Source organism: Diabrotica virgifera, chromosome 7 (assembly GCF_917563875.1).
Source record: "Diabrotica virgifera virgifera chromosome 7, PGI_DIABVI_V3a".
In the NCBI taxonomy this organism is placed as follows: Eukaryota; Metazoa; Arthropoda; class Insecta; order Coleoptera; family Chrysomelidae; genus Diabrotica; species Diabrotica virgifera.
This window is the reverse complement of record NC_065449.1, coordinates 114,664,724-114,687,582: the sequence shown is the minus strand read 5'-3', so window position 1 is coordinate 114,687,582 and position 22,859 is coordinate 114,664,724. Positions and strand designations below refer to the sequence as shown.

Here is a 22,859-nt window from a genome sequence, read left to right as displayed (position 1 = left end):
TGGGGGGTTAATTAAAAATTTTAAATACGAACCCTGCGATATTTCGCGGAATGAACATCAGATCGTAAAACTGCAAAATACACCTATTCAATATTTTTCAAAAATCTACCGAATGGCACCAAATACGACCCCCACAGAGGTGGGGGGTTGCTTTAAAATTTTAAATAGGAGCCCCCAATTTTTATTGCAGATTTGGATCCTTGACGTAAAAATAAGCAATTTTTGTTCGCAACATTTTTTCCAATTATGGATAGGTGGCGCTATAATCGGAAAAAACGATTGGTGGAAATGGACAATTAAATTAAAAAATGGAGAGTCCCGCACTTTATGGAAAATATAACTTTTTTTGGTTTTAACACCCACTCTTCACAATCCAATAGGTCCCCATAACGCTCGAGTAACTGTAAATTTAGCAAACTTTCCTCCCCTACTATGAGGATTTATTGATAAAAAACATGGCTAGTTGTTAAAGCACATAACTTTTTAATTTTCCAACATAAGCAAATGAATCAAAAAAGAAAATGTTAAGAAAGGCTAAGTCTACAATCGGGATTTAATTTTAATATTTTATATATGCTAATATAGTCCACAGGGTGTTCCGAACTTTAAGAAAAAAACACAGTATGATTTTAACACCCGGTATAAAATGACATGTAACTGTCTAGCAACAATATTATTACACCGGTATTCTTAACTAATAAGGCTATAACATACTAAAAGAATCACTCAAATCGGCCAACAGCTTTAGGAATTTCGGGACATCAAACATGTCCCATTTTTATGGTATTCGGCTAATTTTGCCGGTGTGTGTAGTTTCGCATTTAATAAATAAAAATTCAAATGTCCGCCTATGGTTTTTTTGTCAAAAATGTTGACGTTTTTCAATTCTCTAGTAGTTTTTACGTCAACCTCAACCTTTTTGACAAGTAATCATTTGAGGAATTTTGAATTTTTATTAATTAAATGCGAAACTACAATTTTATATTTATTTCATTTATTCATCAAAATTAGCTTTAACTCAAACAAAATTAGTATTACTGAATAGGTATTTTCAATACCTTTCAAACGAGGTATCACTTGTCATACGATCCCATTTAAAATTATCTGTCACAGTGGCGCTGTAAAGTCATCTGTCATAATTACGTCACCTGTCATGACTAGTTAAGAAGCTTACGTCTGTTTATTTTTTTGCTCCAAACTTCACTATTATAGGTATAACCGTTCAAAAGATACGAGGGGGGGTACGGACTTTTGACTAGCACTGTAAAATATTACAAAATCTCATATTTTAAGAAAGAGGATATTGAGAAGAATCCAAAAATGTAAAAATATACAGGGTGTCCTATTTAAAAAAATGAAGTTATAAGCAACTTCCGGTATAACCGGAAGTTGCAAAGAGATGAAAATATTTTCATTTAATAGATCATCCTTCAAAACCCCTTAATTCCAATTTTTATGATTCTGTTACCTTTAGTTCTCGAGAGGCCAGTTATCTGCCTCACCCTATATATATTATAAATCTATCAGTAGAATTAAAAAAAATTAACAAAATTTGCTGTTGTTGTTCGTAAAAGTTATTGATCGATCGCTCAAATTACATAGATATTAAAACTAAGACAAGCACAAGTAACAGTACTTAGGCTGATATTGGCACTTAACCCATATGAGTCTCTATACCCCAACTGATTGTTAGGCTTAGAGTGCAATATCGGCCGCCGTAAAGCAGTCAATATTAAAAAATAATTTACATAGTACAAACAATTAATTTAAAAATTATCAAATATTACGTAAGTTAGGTGAATCGCAATTGTTCCACCCGATGCAGTCAATGATAGCCGTGTTAGGAACTCCAATAATTAATTTATACAATTTTATAGATCTATAAGTGTAATGAAAAATTAAGTAAAAGATGTGCCTCTTGTATGTATGATTGTGATCGACAAAGTAAGTCGATGTAAGTAAGCATTGAAAAAGTAATGGAAATAAAATACCTAGGGAGTACAATGTCCAGGTAAGAGGTCAAGTAAAAAGAGAAAATATATTGACAGGATGCCTTAATATTGTTCGTCCGCTATAAGTTTTCCCATGCGTCACGATTCATTTTCAAACAAATTAAGTCAAAACATAAAGTGAAACTAACGTCAATGTGTATATACATTTTGTATACTGTATACTACACTGGGGTGCAAAATTAACCGGACATTATAAAACTTGGTCATTTTTGATGTCTCGAATTTCCTAAACCTGCTGTCAGATTTAAGTGATTTTTTAATATGTTATAGCCTTATTCTTTAGCAATATCGCTGTAATAATATTGTTGCTAAACAGGTAAATTTTCATTGTATACCGGGTGTACCAATGAAACTCTCTTTTTTTTCTCAAACTTCGCATCACCCTGTGGAATATTCTAGCATTTCTAAAATACTCAAATTAAAACCCAACTATAGCCTCATGTTTTCTCAACATTCTGTTTTTTGCTTCATTCTCTTATGTTGGACCATAAAAAAGTTAGGTACTTTAACAATTAGCCAAGTTTTTCATCAATACAGGGTCTTTTTAAATAAGTATGACAAACTTTAAGGGGCAATTTTACATGAAAAAATAATGACAGTTTGCTTTATAAACCTATGTCCGCAAATGCTTCGTTTCTGAGATAGAGGGTGTTGAAGTTTTTCTTACAAACTTAAGATTTATTTATTACTTTAAAAATGGTTGAGATATACAAATAAAATTTGGTGGATTTTAAGACGTAGTTATTGTACATTTTTTTACATACAAGTAAGACTTTAATATACACCATTGGCAGGATACGGGTAATATGAGCCGTCATATTACCCAATGGCGCGCCAATGGTGAATATTAAATTCTTAATCGTATGTCAAAAAATGTGCAATAACTACTTCTTAACACCCACCAAATTTCATTTGCATATCTCAACCGGTTCTAAAGCAATAAATAAATCGCCAGTTTGTAAGAAAAATTCAAAACCCCCTATCTCGAAAACGAAGCATTTGCGGACACACCGTTTATAAAGCAAACTGTCATTAATTTTTCATGCAGAATTACCACTTAGAGTTTGCCATACTTTTTTAAAAACACCCTGTATTGATGAAAAACATGGCTGGTTGTTAAAGTACCTAACTTTTTTATGGTCTAACGTAAGCGAATGAATCAAAAAACAAAATGTTGAGAAAACATGAGGCTATAGTTGGATTTTAATTTCAGTATTTTAAGGGCCGGTTGTTCGAACGCTAATCAAAAATTATCATTATCAAATATTTAATTACTGTCACGAAACTGTCAATGTCAACTTTGTTTGGGTTGCTGAAAACGTAATTGATTACAATTATGAGATTTATTAATCAATTATGTTAATAATTGTTATGTTAAGTTATTAACTAGTCTCATAATTGTAATCAATTATGTTTTCAGCAACCCAAACAAAGTTGACATTGACAGTTGGTGATAGTAATTAAATATTTGATAATGATCATTGCTGATTAGTGTTCGAACAACCGGCCCTAAATGTATTAGAATATTCCACAGGGTGATGCGAACTTTGAGAAAAAAACACAGTTTGATTGGTACACCCGGTATACAATGAAAATTTAACTGTTTAGAAACAATACTATTACAGCGACATTGTTAAACGATGAGGATATAACATATTAAAAAAATCACTTAAATCGGACAACTGGTTTAGGAAATTCGAGTCATCAAAAAAGACCCATTTTTAAGGTGTCCGGTTAATTTTGCACCCCAGTGTATATACTACACACATCGGCGTACGTTTCACTTTATGTTTTGACTTAATTTGTTTGAAAATGAATCGTGGCGCACGGGAAAAGTTATAGCGGACGAACTTAAAACAATATATTATTGCGTAAATGACACATTAACTACTGTGAGACTAAATAATCTATAATAGGGCTTTTCATTCACAGTCATTTGTTTCGAGCTTCTGTCATGTGTCACATAATATTAATATATCTACGTCATACGTTATTGGTATATGCCAATGATACAAAACAAAGACGTATGACGTAGATATATTAATATTATGTGACACATGACAGAAGCTCGAAACAAATGACAATCGATGAAAAGCCCTATAGCAGTGTAACACCAATAATCACATACGCATCAGTAACAAGATCCGACACAGCCAAAACACAGAGAGTGTCGGAAACAGCAGGTGTGAGTATACTCAGAAGAATTACGGAAAACAGACTGAGAGACCGAATAGTGTTCAAATAAAAAGAATATAACAATCATATTAATACAATGGCGGACGTAATAGTCGTTAAAATAACAAGAGACAAATCACTAAGAGGTAAAAAAAGTATCGGCCAACCTCGGTACCCAAGTAGCACAATAAAAACATTTTAATTTTATTTAAGGTTTATAAAGGTTTTATTGTGGTAAATAAGAAGATAATGGTTTTAAAGTTACCTTGTAGATATTCTGCCAGAACTTTAAAACTGTTAAGCATTTGTCACTAGTTTTAAAGTATCTAATAAGAGTATCAAATAAGGCTAATTAATCTTAATAAATAATTTGTCTTATTGTAGTTTGAAAATGGTTTATTCTCAGTTCACTTTAAAACTAATCAGTTTTATAAAGAACTTCCGGACTGTTTGGTTTTAGTAGATTCTTGTTTGTTACCTTTTAGTTTTAAAGCAGTTTTAAAGATTCTCCTAATACGACTAATAAAACCTATTATTAAAACTACTTGATCTCAAGACTATTATGTCAGTAAAACATATGCCTTAAAACTATTTTTTTAGTGGTCTTTAAAGTTGCTTTCTTAAAAGCAATTAGTAGGCTATATTAAAACCAAACGATCTTAACTGAATTTATTTGGCTATCGTATAGACTAAACTATGCTTCTTATTAGAAACAGTAAAACTAAACCCATCCCCTCTTCTTTCATGTCTAAAATGGTCGGCCATTTGTTTTTTAGCGAAACAGTGGTGTAGTGTGTTGTAAAAAGTGGAATTACAGTTAGTATGGAAGAAATATGTCGCAAGTACTTAAAATATAAACGAACTGGTCATTTTAAATAAACAATACAACACACACAGTACTACGACGTCTCGATTTTAGGTTAGATTCACATTAAAACCGAGTGGCATTATTGATATTAGCATTAAAACTAAACGGTTTTAATTCCAAGGCAACCTTGCTTTTATATAGGATATATGCTCTTGGCAAGGTATAAAATAAAACCATTTGATCTTAACAATTCTCTGTCGATAGACCAAACAGTTTTATTTGGATTTCGGCCATATTGCTTTCTGGAGATGCTGAAAGCCATGATAGATTACAATAGAAGGCTTACATAAAGATTATAAATAAGCGACTTAAAGACGTAAATTCGATTTATTTTAACATTTTTAAACATTAAAATTGTAGATAAAATTAATTTTATTTCAAACTAATATTTTTCGGATTTAAATTTTTTAATTATTTTTATTCTTTAATCGCCAAAAGTCAGAAATTTTAGGGCGCGTGAGTTATTTAGTTTTTTGTTAACATTATCAATAAAGTTGGGCCCGCAAGTGTTTTTCTACCTTGACAGTCCGAAATAACCAAGTACTTTTTATTATTTTATGATTACAAATGCGTATTTACCTATCATAACACATGTAAAAATTTGTTGGCCTATATGGAGTATATGGGTTTAAAGAATCATTTAATATGGTAAATGGTGTTTAAAAGTCTCCATTTAAGAAACCTTTTTAAGTTTGCTATAAAATTGTCTGCACTTAAAGTGTCTTTTAACATGGTTTTAAAAGCACCTTCACAGCAGCTTTAAAACCAGTTGCTTTAAGCCAAGCCGCACACCAAAGAAACATGAAACGAAAAACATGAAACATGAAACGAAAAACATGTTTCATGAAAAGAAAACACTGCTAAACAAATCTCAAAGTCCGCCTATCAATGAAACGAGTGTGATTCATGCTCATGACACATTTTTATTTTCGGAGAGTCTCATAAATAACCGGACGTATATTTGTTTAGCAGTGGTTTATTTCCATGAAACGTAATTTACGTTTCATGTTTCTTTGATGTGCGGCCTGCCTAAGAAAACAAAGTTTTAAGAACGCTTTTATTTTTGGTTTTATTGACCTCTTTCAGAGTGGACCCTTTTATGCTGAAATCGGTTTTATTGCAACCTTAAGGTTTACTTAAAAACCAAATGGTTTTAATTTTAGTTTTATTCTACAGTTTTAAAGCATCTTTAAAAAACTTAATAAACCCGTTCGGTGCAACTTGGGAAGAGATGATGTGCCAATCTTCTATGAGGGCAACAACCCGCCAATTAACAAACAAAAATTTCATATCTAAAGGAAGAGAAAGACGGCATTAATTACTCAATACAATATAATGAAAAATAAACTTTGTGTTTTTCTATATGGACCATGGGAGTTTGTGTAAACTCAAGTAGACAATGCATGACCTTCTTTAAATATTTGTAGAACGAACGACTGTACCTGCTCCTTTACAAAATATATTATTACCAACAACTGTTCTAACTACTACAATGTACACACAGACACATTTAAGACAAGTACTGGACTTGGCACAGCTGTCGCTACTTCATACTAGGGATTACAGTCTGTAAGCAGTACTTTAACTGGCGAGTTATATGCCTTCTACCAAACTCTTACTTATATGAACTCCAGTAATATATCTAAGGTTCTTATAATTACCGATTCCAACACATTCAATTGCTCACCTAATAAAAAAGAACTAACTACCATACAATAATGTGTTCTTTCACATATTAGCCTTCAACGAAATGAAGCAGGGGATTGCATAGCCTAACAAGCAAGAACCAGTGAAACTGCGAGTTAAGAGATAAATGTATCAACATAAATTATTTTGCATTTTTGAATTTATCAAATTTTCAACAGTATGCCAATGGCCATTAGTTGTCGAGGCATTAGCTAAATAAAAAAAATTTCAACAGAGTTCATTAAATCATTGTTACTCGATTTAAATACGGTCATATAACAGGGCCGTAACTACGATGTTAGGGGCCCCTGGGCAAATGTGACCGGGGGCCCCTACCGGGAGGTGTAGGGAGTTTACCCCCAGCGCAAGGGGGGATCCGGAAAAATGTTTGATATTTGAAACCCCTTGAAAGCGCATTTTCCCTCCTATGTGAACACCACACTCTCTTCGTTCTTTTTTTTTTCACCATGTCCTGCAATAACTATAAAATTAGCAGGTCTAATGATTACAGCTTCATCTGTATCTGACATTGCGGACGGATTATCAACGAATGCGTTCGTTCGCTACAATGTAAATGGTCTTACTTTGTACCAAACGAATAACCAAGCGAACACCTACGAATTCGTTTCTTCGTTCGTGTTCACTTTGATTTAAAGGCACTTTAAGGTGCCTTAAGCTAATGCAGTGTGAGCCAAGCACACTCAGTGAAGCTGGTCAGTGTACTGGTGGGATTGATCCAAATGTGCTCATTTTACCTTATGTATTCCTTTCTTTTCCATATGTGGTTCCTTTCACGTACCAAGATGTGGTCTGGGGTAAATTGATTAAGACAAAGTAGCTGGGACCTGGGTCCCTATTCCGGTTGCATTTTAGTTTTTATTTCGCCAAAATAACTAATTTCCTCATTCACAATTTACATGTTTACGAAAGGTCTCGGGGGCCCCAGGTTAGCCCGGGTCCCCCTCTTCCAATGGCATTTCAGGTTTTATTACGCCGAAATAACTAATTTTTTAAATAATAATTTAAATTTGTATGTTAAGGTCTCGGGGGCCCCAGCTTAGCTCAGGCCTCAGGGGCCCTGTTCTGTTCCAATTGCATTTTAGTCTAAAAGACTAATTTCTCCAGTGAAAAATTAAAACTATGTTGCGGTCTTTTTAAAATTGTGTCATTTTAAAATATTTCGTTGGGATCGGCTTTTAAAATATATATTTTTATTTTCCTCGTTAAAATCTATACACGGGGCCCCCCTTGGTCGGGGCCCCGGGGCACTGCCCCGGTGGCTCCAATGGTAGTTACGGCCCTGTCATATAATTAGTCACAATAACCCTCTTTATGTGATAAACCAAGCCCAAACTTTGCACATAAATATATAAAAAATTTAAAAACATGTAAGATTTTGTTATATAAGCATTAATCCAAATAGCACCAAAAACAAATAATTGAAAACTTTTAAACTCATCTCAAAACAACTACATTTTGACACTTAATCCGCTATTGTATAACGCAGTCAAAATTTTCGCTCGGTGTTAGGCTTGTCAGTGCTCAGTGTATAGTATTCAAGATATCAGTTAGGAAGATGGACCAAACAAGAGAAATCTTGTGGATGGAGAATATTGTAAAAGAGAATACATATTTGAAGAAGATTTGATAAAATTCCTTAAAGACTAAAAAAATTTATTATTTATAAGTATTTTCTCATGTGTATATGTCTATATGTCGCTAATAACTTCAGATGTTGGTGCGACTTTATCTGTAAAATATGTTTGTAAAGTAAAAGTATTAAAAACTGATTATATAAATAATCTTATATTTTGTAGTAACCCTAAAAATAATACTATTAACTGAATAAAATGAACATTATCTGAAAAAATATAAACAGAAATACCTGCTTCAAGTAGCTTTTGTTCCAAAAAGTTATTCTCTTCCTGTGATTCTATGTTCACTAAATTCATGTCGTGGTATCTGCAGAACTGTTCTACATGAATTATGTTACCCTGAATTAAGAGATACTTTAAGTCATACCAAGAAAATTTTATTAAAAATTTGGGCATTACGGCATATTTAAACCTAGTACTCAAAAAGTCGATCAATTATAAAAAATAACCTCTGAATTGACATACATATAAATGAACCACTAATAATAAATCCAGTCCACTATTTCTGGGCCAAACTAATAGGCACTCCAGGGAAAAAATTTGAATCAAATGAGATCATTCGTGTAAAAGGTTGGTCGAATTTTAAAAGAGTTTTATAAAAATGTAACAAATTAATATTTTAATAGCTACTACGTTATAAGTGTCTAGTGAGCACCCCTTTTCTTCCAGATCTCCTTCCAACTTCCTCTCCTACTCTTACCGCTAGACCAGCTAAGAGAATAGATAAGAACAAGAACGTAAATTCAGTAAGACGGACTATTTATCAGCAGTCTTCATGGCTGAAGCTTATAGCGGGTTGAACTAACCATTTGCCGGCAACTATCAGATACTGAGACCACCAGCAGAGTCCGGAAACGAAACCGTTCAGTGAGTTCAGCTCACACTGTTATAAAGTTTTTGAACCTGACGATTAAAATATTTAACTAGACTTTCCGTCCTTTTGTCATGTACGATTCACCTTCAGGGTGGACTGAGACAATTCTAGTAAGCTGAATTAATAGTTATAGAATAGAACAGAAATATGCTTTATTGTCATGAAAAATTGTACAATTTTATTGAAAAAGCTTACAAAAAGTCAAGAAAACAAAACAATAACAATTCAATTTACTAAAATTACATGAATCGTCAATACAATTGAAAAAATAATAATAATAATGAAGTTAAACAGAAAGAATCAATTGCAAAATTTAAAAATTTAAATAAATTGCAAGTCGCATAGTCTACGTAGTAATTAATAAGTTTAAAAGTTAAGCTGCTGCATATGGCACCTATATATAGATAAAATAATAATAAAAATACTACTTGTGCAAAGGGTACTGTAATTTCTTAGTTATTGATTAAGAAAGTTTTCTATTGAATAATGTATGGTCTTTCAGATAGGTAGGCTTTTGTCAGTTTACTGAATTTGGGGAAAGATGCTGCAGATTTAAGTTGTAGAGGGAGATGATTGTAAAGTTTTTTTGCGGAATATAATATAGATCTCTTTACTAACTCAGAGGACGGGGTCGGTAAATAAACGTCAAAGGTAGAATTTCTCGTGAAGTAGTTAAGATGGTTGGTGGAAAGACATGTAAACAGTTTCTAAAATACACAAAGATGGAAGGGTTAAAATTCCGTGATTTTTGAAGTAGCTTCTGCAATGTGTTGTTCTTCTCAAGCCAAACAGATATCTTATTGCTTTTTTTGTAATTTGAAAATAACATCGAATTGGGCAGCTGTACCAGAACCCCAAAAAGGAAGACCCTAACGAAGATGTGACTCCAATAAAGAAAAATATATTATTTTGGAAGATGTTAAATTAAGTTCAAGATAGTTTCTTCTTCAAATCGATTTGGAGGAACCATTTAGAGTTGCTGTCTAAAATATTACCAAGAAATTTTACAGAATCAACGGCAGTGATCTGGCTGTTATTAAGAGGTAAGGGTTGAAGAGCTCCTCTATAAGATAATGCTACTGTTTTATCTACGTTAAACGAGAGTAAATTAGAGTCAGACCAGGTTTTATTGTAAGTAGATCAGAAGTTATAGTAGCATGAAGAGTTGCAATATTTGAGTTACTCCAAGTGATACTGGTATCATCAGCAAAAAGAAAGATTTTTCCATCGAATTTTAAACTAGTGATGTCATTAATATCATTGTCCGTGTCTATAATCAATGTTAATATAGATAAGGAAAAGTAAAGGACCCAATACTGAACGTTGAGGTACCCCACATACAACGTTTTTGAGACTTGAGTCTGTATCATTTGCTCTAACCAGTTATTTCCTATCATCCAAGTAAGATTGGAACCAATTTAAAGAAATACCTCGAATTCCGTAGAAATTTAGTTTTTTTATCACAATGTGTTGTGATTTACACAATCAAAAGCTTTGGCGTAGTCACAAAAAATGGTGGCAGTGTGAAAATTATTGTTCAGTACTTGATAAACCTCATGTAGTACAGAAAACATGGCATCAGTGGTGCATTTATTATTTAAAAAGCCGAACTGATTTTGTGATAAAATGTTTTCAACGAGAAAGGACCTAAGTCGGGCTTTTATGAGTCTCTCAATAATTTTGGAGAGTACCGGTAGTAGTGCTATACTGCCGTGCTAGGCCCAAAGGCGGTAACTAACATTTGATAAAATGGTGGCAAAATCGATTTCAAAATTGAATGCTAAAGTTTTTAATGCATGCATATATGCCCCAGTTTATTAAGGGAACCATTAATTATATTTTAAACCAAAGTTTTATATAAAAAGAGGTAGATACCGCTAAAACGTTTTATCAAAACTTACTATAAAACTAAGCCTATTAGCGGTATGTGGTTTACAGTTGTGATTGATATGAAATAAAAAGCTTTTCTGTGTATTACAGTTTATTAAATTGAAATAACTAAAGAACTATTAAATGTTATTATTTTGTTGAGCCACAATATGACAACAACAAATTGACAATACATATTTAGTTGTCGTTACATCTGTTTTCTTTCAAGAGTCAATAAATACATAATATGTTATAATATATAATATATTATATTGGTTCATTAACATTAATGTTCTATTTGTGATTCAATATAGACAATTTTATAGACAACCGAACAACATACCTTGTGTCCGGTACATACACAACACCTATTTAGTATTACAATGGTATTACCTCATAATTAACATTTTTTTATAAAATCTTTTATAGTGCGTCTAATAATTTGGGCAGAAGTGTACTTATAGTAGGAAAAAACAGAATCCGTTCAGATTGTTATAGATGTTTAAACACCTGCTGATGTTAAGCGTTTTAAAGAATTCTTCAAAACTGTGAAAGTGATTATAAACCATACTTTTGACTTTCTCAGCTATTTTTATTTTGTTTCTTAGCGACAAAGGTTTGCTATTTTACGACAGGTTGTTATAGAGCTTTTATGATCGCCGAGACCTACCCTAATATTATTATGCATTGTTATATTATTGGGTATTTCACAATATTATATTCGGGTAAATACCATTACTTACAGTAATTAGGGCAAATTTTAACATTTTATTAGTGTATTGTACAAACTAGTTATATGTTTTGATTAAAATATGATGACATTGTCTTTTAGACCGAAAAATACCTAATTATGGGATATATAAGATTTTTAAAATATACAAACAAATTTTTGGATCATTATCCAGGTACCTGACGCATTCTTAGAAAATTTATAAGGGAATAAAACCAGCATTTTTGTATAAAACTTAGGTAAAGGATTCTCAAAAGATTAAGTAAAGATATCCCAAATCTACAATCCCGTATCTATAATAGGGGAGTGCAATTAGAACGAAAAGAAACAATGTTTCGGAAAAAATCAAACAAGGTTATATTTTTCTAAAACTTTTTTTGTTAGTTTATAAATATGTTAAAGTAAAAAGTTCTACTCACAAACTTCGCCGCTAATTGTTTATTAATTGTTTAAAGAATAACAATTGTTTTGTATAAATAATGTTAAGAATATGGGTGAATTCAACATTTTATTTTGATAAAAAATGTTTTTATTTTAGTTTTGATTATGCTGAACCTGAATCTGACATTACAATTTGCAAATTCAAAATGGCGGATTCAAAATGGTGAATTTTTTCCTAAAAATCCTTAAAAAGCAGTTGTAAAATCCGAATTTTTTTATAAAACGTGTTTGTTTACATATATGTGGATATTTTTGAGAGGTTGCTGAACCTGAATAAAATTTTGATAATTTAAATTATAAAATGGCAGATCCAAAATGGCGGATAACTTAAAAAATAGTTATAAATTCATAATTTCTTTACAAAATGTATTTATTTCTACATAATATATTTATTTTTGAGAGCTTTGATAAACCTAACTTAAATGTTAACATTATAAACTATAAAATGGCGGATCTAAAATACGGATTTTCTAAAAAGAACATAAAAAAGAACATTTTTCTAAAACATTTATTGTCTTTATTTTTAACAGGTTGTTGAACCTTAATTAAAGATTAAAAATTTAAATTTCAAAATGGCGGATATTTAAATGAAAAACAAGTAGAATCCAATCAAACAAATATGGAATTTCATTCTTAAAAAAAGATGAACAAATAATTTTCACCATAATATTAAAAATTAAAATGTATTAGAAAGAAAGAACAAATTATTCAAAATCTATCTCTTCAATATTCAAAAAATTGTTGCAATGGGATCATAAATAAAAAAGTTATTCTTAGTAAAAAGCTCTGCATATTCTAAGACTTTAAATGCAATCATAAAATATCAATGTTTATCAATTTTGTACAAGATATGTTAATAAATAAAAATTTCAGTTAGGAGTAAAATACCTATATTTTTAATAATACTGAAAATTGTTATTATGGAAAGTTGTTCAGAATTAAAAACGATGTGTCAATATGCAATTACACTCTTCTAATCGAAATATTGTGAACTATAAAGGTACATATTTATTGAGCGAAATATAATTTTTTGACATAAATACCTCGTATAATATTGATAAAATGTAATATTTTATATTTGCATATTAAGTGTTAGACCATGCACAGCTATTTATGATGAATAACTTTCTTCATAAAATTAATAATAAATCAGTTATCATAAATAATAAGTGAAAATTTAATGATGTTGGGTATAATTAATTTGAAACAATATTTAAAAAGAAACAAATTTTCGATTAGAAGGATATAATTACATATTGGAACATAGTTTTTAATTCCAAACAACTTTTCTTTATAAAAATTTACGATATTGTGAAATATAAAGGTACTTTACTCTTGAGTGAAATTCATATTTTTTTACATACCTCGTATAAAATTAACAAAATTTGATATTTGATGGTTGCATCCTATGTTATATACGATGCAGAGTATTTTATAAAGAATAACTTTTTTTCGTTAAACTGATATTAAAAAAGTTATCAATAGGTTCCAAGTTACGCAGACATACTGTATAAGAGCTAAAAAAAATTTTTTTTGTTAAACATTTATTATTGTTGAAGCTTATTATTAAATATATATTAGGTAAGTTTTACAGAAAAAAGTTGTGATCACTCTGTATATACATTTTTTCAGCAGGTAATTTTCGGTTTTTGTATTACATTTTTGTTATCTTTCTTAGTTTTCTCAAACAGAAATTGTTTATTTCATTTTTTAACTAAAATTATTCTGTGTTTTTTAAAGATTACATCCTAAGCTTTAAAAAAATATCAAAAAAATTGTATTAGATGTTTCAAACTTGAGTAATACCGTCTTAAAGTGGTGGAAATTCTGTAAAACTACGAAGTTTTCAAAAATTACATTATTTGAGACGGCGTATTATTTGAATTAAATTTTTGAGATTTTTTTTTAATGAAAAATCGTTTAGTAAGATAATTGAGAGGTAAGTTGTGCAACTTTGAGAGTTCTATAAGTAAAATTGTATTAGTTACACATTTTTAAATCATTTTTAAACACAATTCATGTAAGGCTCATTTTCCGCCCACACCGTACTTATGTATATTTTATTTCTTTTTATTACAACCATAAGATAGCTTATTTCATCTTCTTTCATGTCCAATTTGTAAAATTTCTTTTGATCCATTAGTTAAAGAATTACATTAAAAAAACTCAACCGTGCACTTCTTCCAACGCTAGTTTACATTGCGCATGTTTGTGAGAAGGGTGACTTTAGCGTTATAAATAAAAAATTACAGAAGCTAGAGATTTAATTTTAGAAAAATCTTTATATAAGGTTTTTTTTGAAAAGTTTTCTAAATTTTTCAATGGTTGAGTCAGTTTTTTTCTAAAAATTATATTTTCGGAGTTATTTAAAAAAACATCTTACTTCGCTGTTCATTTGTTTAATAAAAAATGAAGCACCCACTTCTCGAGTAGAACTTTTTGATATGTTGTTTATTAAACATTTCTTAATGAAATTACAAAAAGTTTTATCTTGTTTGATTTTTTCCGAAGTGAAAATCTAAATGCACTCCCCTATAATAGCATTGCATAACTGGACTACTAGACATTGTCTAGTTAAACAATGATAATAGCTTGTATTTAAACAAAAAAAAAATGCAATCAGTGGGACTGCTAACCCCATGTACGACCAACAAAGGGTTTAAACATACAGAAAACTTTAAGTATAAAACAAACCTTGCGCCTGTACAGGCTGAACATAATTTTTTTCCACCTCTTGTAATTGCTTTACAATAAATTTTTCTCTTTCTACAATATTGTCTTCAGTGGTTTCACCTCGAGTTTCACAACTCTTACTCGACTTTACTTGATTTTCTAAAAAAACAAAATATTTTAAGTCTCTTTTTCTAAAAATGTTTGTGGACAGCGTGTGGATATATTATTAAGTTTTTAAAACCTAATTAAAAAAAGACATATTTTTTAAATATGAAAATATCTTACCGCCTAATTCAAGATATGAATTATCCACTTGGCGCAGATTCATATTGTTTAGGACAACATAATTGGTTAATTCTTGAAATACTATAAACAAAAATGAAAATACATTTCAATAGATATAATAATCTCGAAAAGTTCTTACCATCCTCGCTAATTATTTCTTTTACTAACACAACTCTTTTAACTAACACAATAATTTAACCTTGTAAAGTTAGGTCGAATTTACTTTGTAATACTAAGGTGATTTGGCGGTTTCTAAATGTAGGCGTAGCATTCTTGAAAGTAGATTAGCAGTAAGTGCCATATGCTAAGGTATATGGACGGCAACTGTAGCAGATACCGTCAAAACGCCATAGTATTTAACATTTACCGCCAAATGGCTTAGTATTTTAACTGAAAAGTGTAGATACCGCTAAAAAAATTGCAATTTTATTTAAAATATAATGCTTCTACAACTCCAAAGACTTTATAAATATATACTAAGTACCCTATTCTACCTAAAAATACAAAAATCTCATTTTCGATAACCAATCAGTTCCCGCCTTTGGGCTTAGCACGGCAGTATAGGTCTATAATAATTGCAGGCATTAGATATTTCACCACCCTTATGAAGAGGAATAATGATGGCTGTCTTTAGCCACTCTAGAAATTTACCTTTCTCAAAAGAATCAAATTAGTGAGATGAGGACTTCCAACACATTTTCTGGAGATTAGAAAAAATGTTTATCGATAGACCATCAGTACTACAGGAAGATTTACTTTTGATATTATTGATCATTTGGATCAGTTCAGATTTATCGACTGGTTTTATAAAGAATGAATTCGAGACCTTTCTTGAATTAGGGAGATAGGAAATGGGATCTTGTTGTGGCAAAATAGTTGATGTAATATTTTTACTCACATTAACAAAATATTCATTTAGATTTTCAGGGCCTGGAAGGAAAAAATGTTTGAGCAGTGTTGGTTTTATGTCGAAAATCGTTTATTATGGAAAAAAATTCTTTTGAAACACTTTTAGAGCTTCCCAGACGGTTTTGGTAGTAGACTTTTTAAACTGATTTTATAAGTTTAAGATAGGTTGCCCTGTACTTGGTGATATATTCAGTGATAGAGACGTTGGTAGTAAATTTCTTGATGTAGAGTAGAGAAGTCATATCCTTGGAAGATATTCGGATACCTTTAGTAGTCCAGGATTTGAGATGTTTTGGCTTAATTGTAATTAAAGGAAATGCTTTATTGAATATACAGACAAGCTTATCTAAAAAATCACTGAAATTATTATCCACGTCCATAGCAGGAAAGAGCAGAGCAGAGCTTAAGCATAAATTTTGGAAATTACGAAAGTTCCGGGTGGAAAAAATCCTGCGTAAACGTCGGGTTTTCGAGGAGGGTTTGCTGAAGATATTAAACTTTGTATAAACTGCTGTATAATCAGATAGTCCAGCATTAATAATTATCGAGTGGACATTAAGGAGTGAGAAATCTGAGACAGTATAATCAATTATTATAGATGAAGTTTTTGTAATCCTTGTAGGATAATCAACGTGCATTGTTAGACCATACGATTCAAATATGTTGACCAAGGATATTTGTGTAGCACAAGCAGCAGCATAATCAATGTTGAAGTCCCAGCATAAAATTTTTCTACTTTTATGGGGCAGGTCATCTAACAAATTTAGCAGGATCTGAAAAAATTGTTCCACGGAAGAGTCAGGTGATCTATAAATGCAAATAATATAAAGATTAAGATTCTTATTGTAAACTAAGGAAAACTCAAACAAGGTTTCACTTAACATAAAGTCATATTTTCTTACCAAAGAAAAATCATTACTTGTAGAAAGAATTAGGGTGCCCCCATGAGCTGAGTTTGGTCGATCATACCTAGCGATTGTGGTGTATTTTTCTACAAAAAAAGGCACGTTGACTTCAAGCATGTGCTCTGTAACCGCAACTACCGGGAGAAATCCTAATTCCTCTAGGAACAAACAAAATTTATCAGTTTTGTATCTTATAGAACAAAAATAATAATCCTTATAATATCCGTCCACCTGACCAACCTAGTATATCCCGATTATTTGTATACAGTGTGGCTCATTAAGAATGTCCAATCTCTAAGTTTTAGATCCCAGACATCAAAATAATTAGATTTAACTAAAATCACTTAAATGAAAAATGTCGCTCCTTACAGGGTGTTTTATTTAAAAACTAGCTGACCAGGCGAACTTCGCACCTCCTTAGAAATAAATAATATGTCAAAGTTCAATAAATATAAATTAACAGAACAACAACAAAAATACTTCAAAAAATATTATATATATAGACCGGTCACTCTAGTAGAGTATAGGTCGCTCCGGTACATGAGCTCTTTTAATTCATTTTCTGCGGTGGATTGGTCCGCATAAGTCCTCTTCATTATCCTTTATAGATTTTCGTGTTTTTTTACTTTCTCTGTGATCTGTTTCCATTCTTTCGTATTCTGTATTTTTTCTCTCAAGACTGTAATTTTCATATTGGATATATCGTCTCGCAGTTGATCTTCCCATCTTATTTTCGGTCTTCCTCTAGGTCTGTTTATTACTGGCGTCCAATTTGTTATCTGCCTAATTAGTTCATCCGCTCCTCTTCTTTGGATGTGGCCAAACCATTTTAGACTTTGTGCTTTAATGAATCTCACTACATCTTCTCCTTCCATTAGATTTATTATTTCGTGATTCATCAGAATTCGTATTTCTCCTTGATCTGTTTTGATTGGACCATGTATTCTCCTCATAATTTTTCTTTCTATTATTCTCAGTTTTTCTTCATCTTTTTTTGTAAGGCCAAAAAAAAATATTATGTATTATAAAAGAATCAATTTAATTATTTCTGATAAGCAATATTTTTTGCGGTGCGTAAATATAAAATGATAGCGGATTTCCAACACGCGAATAATTTTCCAACACGCGGGATACAAACACCCTCTCCTATACTTTGTTAAGGAACATTGCGCTTATGGAGATGTGTTGCCAAACCTCTCGGGCACTGGTGGCTAAATACTCGACTGCCGATATACGATTCATTCTAATCAGTACGGCGTGGCATCGGCGCGCTTCTATCGTCCATAAGAAATATATTGGCCTATCTAAGCAACGTTCCGTTCTTAATGTTAATCGCTGTATAGACATTGTTTCTTGATGATATATTTAACAGAATATAAATAATTTTCTTAGTTATTGATAAAATAGGGAATAAATAATTATGGCCCATCAAATTAGTAATAAGTTTATTTGATTATTTTTTAATAATTTTAATTTTCAATCATTTAATAAGATTTTTCATCACGTGTTTAATTCTGCCCAATCTTATACTGGGAATGATCTACTTATACATTATTATACTGAGAATAATTTTTAAGTATTTTGTTTCTGTTTAGTTACAACGACCTTTATACAGGGTGTCCAGAAACTCTACCGACAAACGGAGACAGAATATTCCTCAGATAATTTTAAGACAATTTAACCCAATTCACCTAGTCCGAAAATGCTTCTTAAGGGAGCTAGAGCTCTTTAAAGATGGCGTCATGAAATTAGTTTTTCTTAAATACCTCCAGAACGCTTCTATTTAGAAAAACGAAAATTGGTATACGTATTTACTTTTCAGAAATGGATCGATTCCATACATTGCAAATTTCTAGTACCGGTCATAGGCGTCCGTTTTGGGTAGAGCAACGGGTATTTTATCGCATAACTTTTTTGTTCTTAACTGTAATGCATTTTTGACACCGGATTATTAAATTGTGAGGTATTTTAGTACTAAAAGGTACTCTTACTTTAGGTCGGTAGGACACACCGTTTTCTAGAAAAATCGATTTGAAAGTTTTTCGTTTTTGGAATTTGAAAAAAAATTGAAAGAGCTTTTCAATAAAAAACGAAGTATTTTACCAACATAAAGTGAGAGTAACTTTTAGTACTCGAATACCTCATAATTTAATAATCTAGTGTCAAAAATGCTCAAAAATTCAAGACAAAAAGTTATGCTATAAAATAATTGTTGACCTACCCAAAACGGACGCCTATGACCAGTACTAGAAATTCGCAATTAATGAAATCGATTAATCTCTGGAATATAAATAAATGTACCAGTTTTCGTCTTTCCAAACAGTTTTTTTTGTGAATTTTTTTTTAATTCAGAAAGCGAAAAATTTTCAAATCGATTTTTCTAGAAAACTGTGTGTCCTACAGATTTAAAATAAGAGTACCTTTTAGTACTAGAATACTTCAGAATTTAATAATCCAGTGTCAGAAATGCATAAAAGTTAAAGATAAAAAAGTTATGCGATAAAATAACCGTTGCCCTACCCAAAACGGACGCCTATGACCGGTACTAGAAATTTGCAATGTATGGAATCGATTCATCTCTGAAAAGTAAATATGTGTACCAATTTTTGTTTTTCTAAATAGAAGCGTTCTGGAGGTATTTAAGAAAAACTAATTTCATGACGCCATCTTCAAAGAGCTCTAGCTCCCTTAGGAAGCATTTTCGGACTAAGTGAATTGGGTTAAATTATCTTAAAATTATCTGAAGAATCTCCTGTCTTCGTTTGTCGGTAGAGTTTCTGGACACCCTGTAGTTTTGACAACTGACACATGTAAGAAAATTAACCAAAATAAACTTTTAGTTCTGCATATAATGTCAAATTGTCACGAGGGTAATAAAAATCGGCAATTTTAAGCGGTCGAGTGTATTTCGGTAAGATTATATCATAAATAAAACTGACGTTTTAAATCATTTTAACTAATACTTTATTGACAACTTCGTCTGAATATTTGATAAACCAGTTCATGCTGTTCGCTTTGACAAGTTGTAAAACATTAAGAGGATCGGTAAGTATTTTCGGCTGCAATGCTATTCAAATAGGGATTCATTTTTTTCGAATCCTGAGAAAACTAATAAGTATTTTTGAAAAATTTGAAGGCAGAATGAAAGATTACGTTATTAGCGAGGGCCGAAAGTCCCTTAGAACTTCTATAATGTTTATTTTAATAAGTTACAGGGGTGAAAAACTAAGAGAAAATTTAGTGTGATTTTTAATTTCAAATATCTCATTCAAAATAAACTTTTTATTTATTCTATGGGACTTTCGGCCCTCGGTAATAATTTAGTCTTTCATTCTGAATTTACATTTTTCAAAAATATTTATTGGTTTTTTCAGGATTCGAAAAAAATGAACACAATGCCGTGGTAATATTTTCCAAATCTATCTTTGTCTTACAACGCACTCAGCCGAATATAATATTGTCAGCATATATTGTCAGTCAGACACTGACAATCAGTGACAATTTTAAATATTTGACATTGCATCGGGAATATTTTGAGTTATTGATTAAATATTATTGATATATTATTGATTTAAGACGTGAACTTAATAAAAAGTTATTTATTGTGTATTATTTGTGGAAGAGCCAAGCAGAGAATACATCAGGATAATATATTCTGTGATCCAAGTATTTTGTTGTTAAAGATGTTCAAAGTTGTAAGCGTTCCATAACAATATATGTATTATTAAAAAATCACTTTAACACTTTTCCTCTTTTCTCGATTGAGTATTAGTTTTTGTTGTACAAATAAATTATTACAATCACTGAATACATAGTTAGTGAAAAAATTATCACATTTATTAACTGAATTAATAATTTACAATTATAAAAATAACAGTTATCCAAGAACATTCAAAACCCATCTCTTTAAATTAATGATGACATTTTCAAGTAGAATGACATTCTAGTAATGTTTACATATCCATACCAGTGTGAATTTTACTACACGTAATTTGCCGTGTAAAGACAGAAAAAGTAGGGATACACGTAAAATATTTGCGAATTATGTGCCCATAGCCTTAACCCGGCACCTGCCACGTGGCTTTGCAAGGCGCAAACTACCACGTGGGATGCTCACAGCACCCCTTAAAAATTTTCTGTGATCTACTTGTTTAAAAAACAAAATAATTTGTTGAGTAACACAAGAATATAAAAAAAACATGTTTTATTAACTTATTAGCCACTAATATGTTATAAAAGTTAAAAAATAAAATGAAAAAGGTGTTATAGGCAAATTAGCAAGTACCAAGCCATAATAAATGAAGTCAAGTAAAATATCTAAAAAAATTAAGATTTAGTGAGTAAAGAGTCTATATTAATAATTTAAATCAGTTATTGCAATAAAAAAATGTAAATTTGACCTGTTTATCAAAAATACAAAAAAAAATTAAAACTTAAAGTACCAGATGATGACACCCCAATTCGACTTTAGAGCTACAAGTTCAGAATGACACTAAATAACCACTTCAAACACTAACACATCTATGCTATATAATATTATAGAAAGCTACTATGACGCACAGCTTGGTTACCAAACTTGAAATACCAAATATTTGATAAAAATGGGTTATGGGGTGCTGGTAGCACCCCACGTGGCAGGTGCCGGTTTAATTGTGATTAATGTCACTGAATGTTTATTTACAAAGACTTGTATTTTGTATGTATGTAAGTACCTATTAAAAAATAATCTGTCGAATACCACACGATAGTAAGAATAAGTAATAATATAATGCTCGGGGGGTTTTCGGAGGTGGGTTCTGATGGCGTATTCGCGTTCAGCAACCCCAAAAACCTTCAAAGTCATAGTATCTGTTTTTATTAATTTAGTGACGAAAACCCTCGAAAATCCAGAGGATGCGTGTCTTAGTAGTGACCCTGGGTACCAGGTGCTTCGGGATGTCGGTTTTGTTGATGTAGTCGTATTCAGAGATCCAGTGTCAGCGTCAATTCAGTGAAAATAACGTGCATATCAGTCACCTTGGGCACTAGGTGCCCCGATTGTCGGTTCTGATGTCATATTCGTGTTCAGCACCCCTAAAAAATCTCCGAGTAATCTGATTGTATCAATTTAGCCCTCGAAAATCCAGAGGATGACGTATCTCAGAAGTAACCCGGGGCAAAAGGTACATCGGGTTCGTCGGTTCTGATTGCTTATTCGTGTTCAGTGACCCCAACAACCCCCCGAATATCAAAATCTGGCCCTTATTATACTGATTATGCATTTAAATGGACACTAAATATAAAGAAAGAACGTTATAACCACATAACCAGAATGGGGGAGATACTGTGACGTTCCGCCCCTTATAGAATCGATTATTGATGGGAAGATATTATTAATTATCGAAAATATTATTTGATTATTCTCAGAATTATTTTCTTTCAATGTTTATTAAAATACAACTAAAACCCATCACAGAATTTTAAAATGCTTGCTGACGTCACATTTAAACGTGGCAACATTGGTTTCCCCACTTTGACAGCTAGGGATTTTGAGAATTGCCACGAGGTTCTTGGGCCGTTGAACTGAACACGCCATTGTGCTTTGAGGAGTGAGTCTACGTAGATGCGGGGTTATTGAACTAAGATTTACCTATAATTCTAAGTTCCAAAGTTATTAAATAGTTATATTGTAGTCATCCAGGATCAGTGAACAGTGAATTTGAAGAATTGTACCGCATAATGGAGTTCCACCCCGGTAAATAAAAAAACAATTATTACTTTTATTCAGCCATGTTGAA

At 31.4% G+C, this 22,859-nt stretch overlaps 1 protein-coding gene across 1 annotated transcript in view; it reads right to left on the bottom strand.

The window, feature by feature from the left end:
* LOC114331392 (C-type lectin 37Db-like) overlaps nt 1-22,859 on the bottom strand; it is a 35,404-nt gene that overhangs the window by 9,682 nt on the left and 2,863 nt on the right. The window contains exon 2 of the mRNA XM_050655965.1: nt 8,627-8,735. Coding sequence (XP_050511922.1) covers nt 8,627-8,693 — 67 coding nt within the window. The 5' untranslated portion in view covers nt 8,694-8,735. The remainder of the gene's footprint in view (nt 1-8,626; nt 8,736-22,859) is intronic.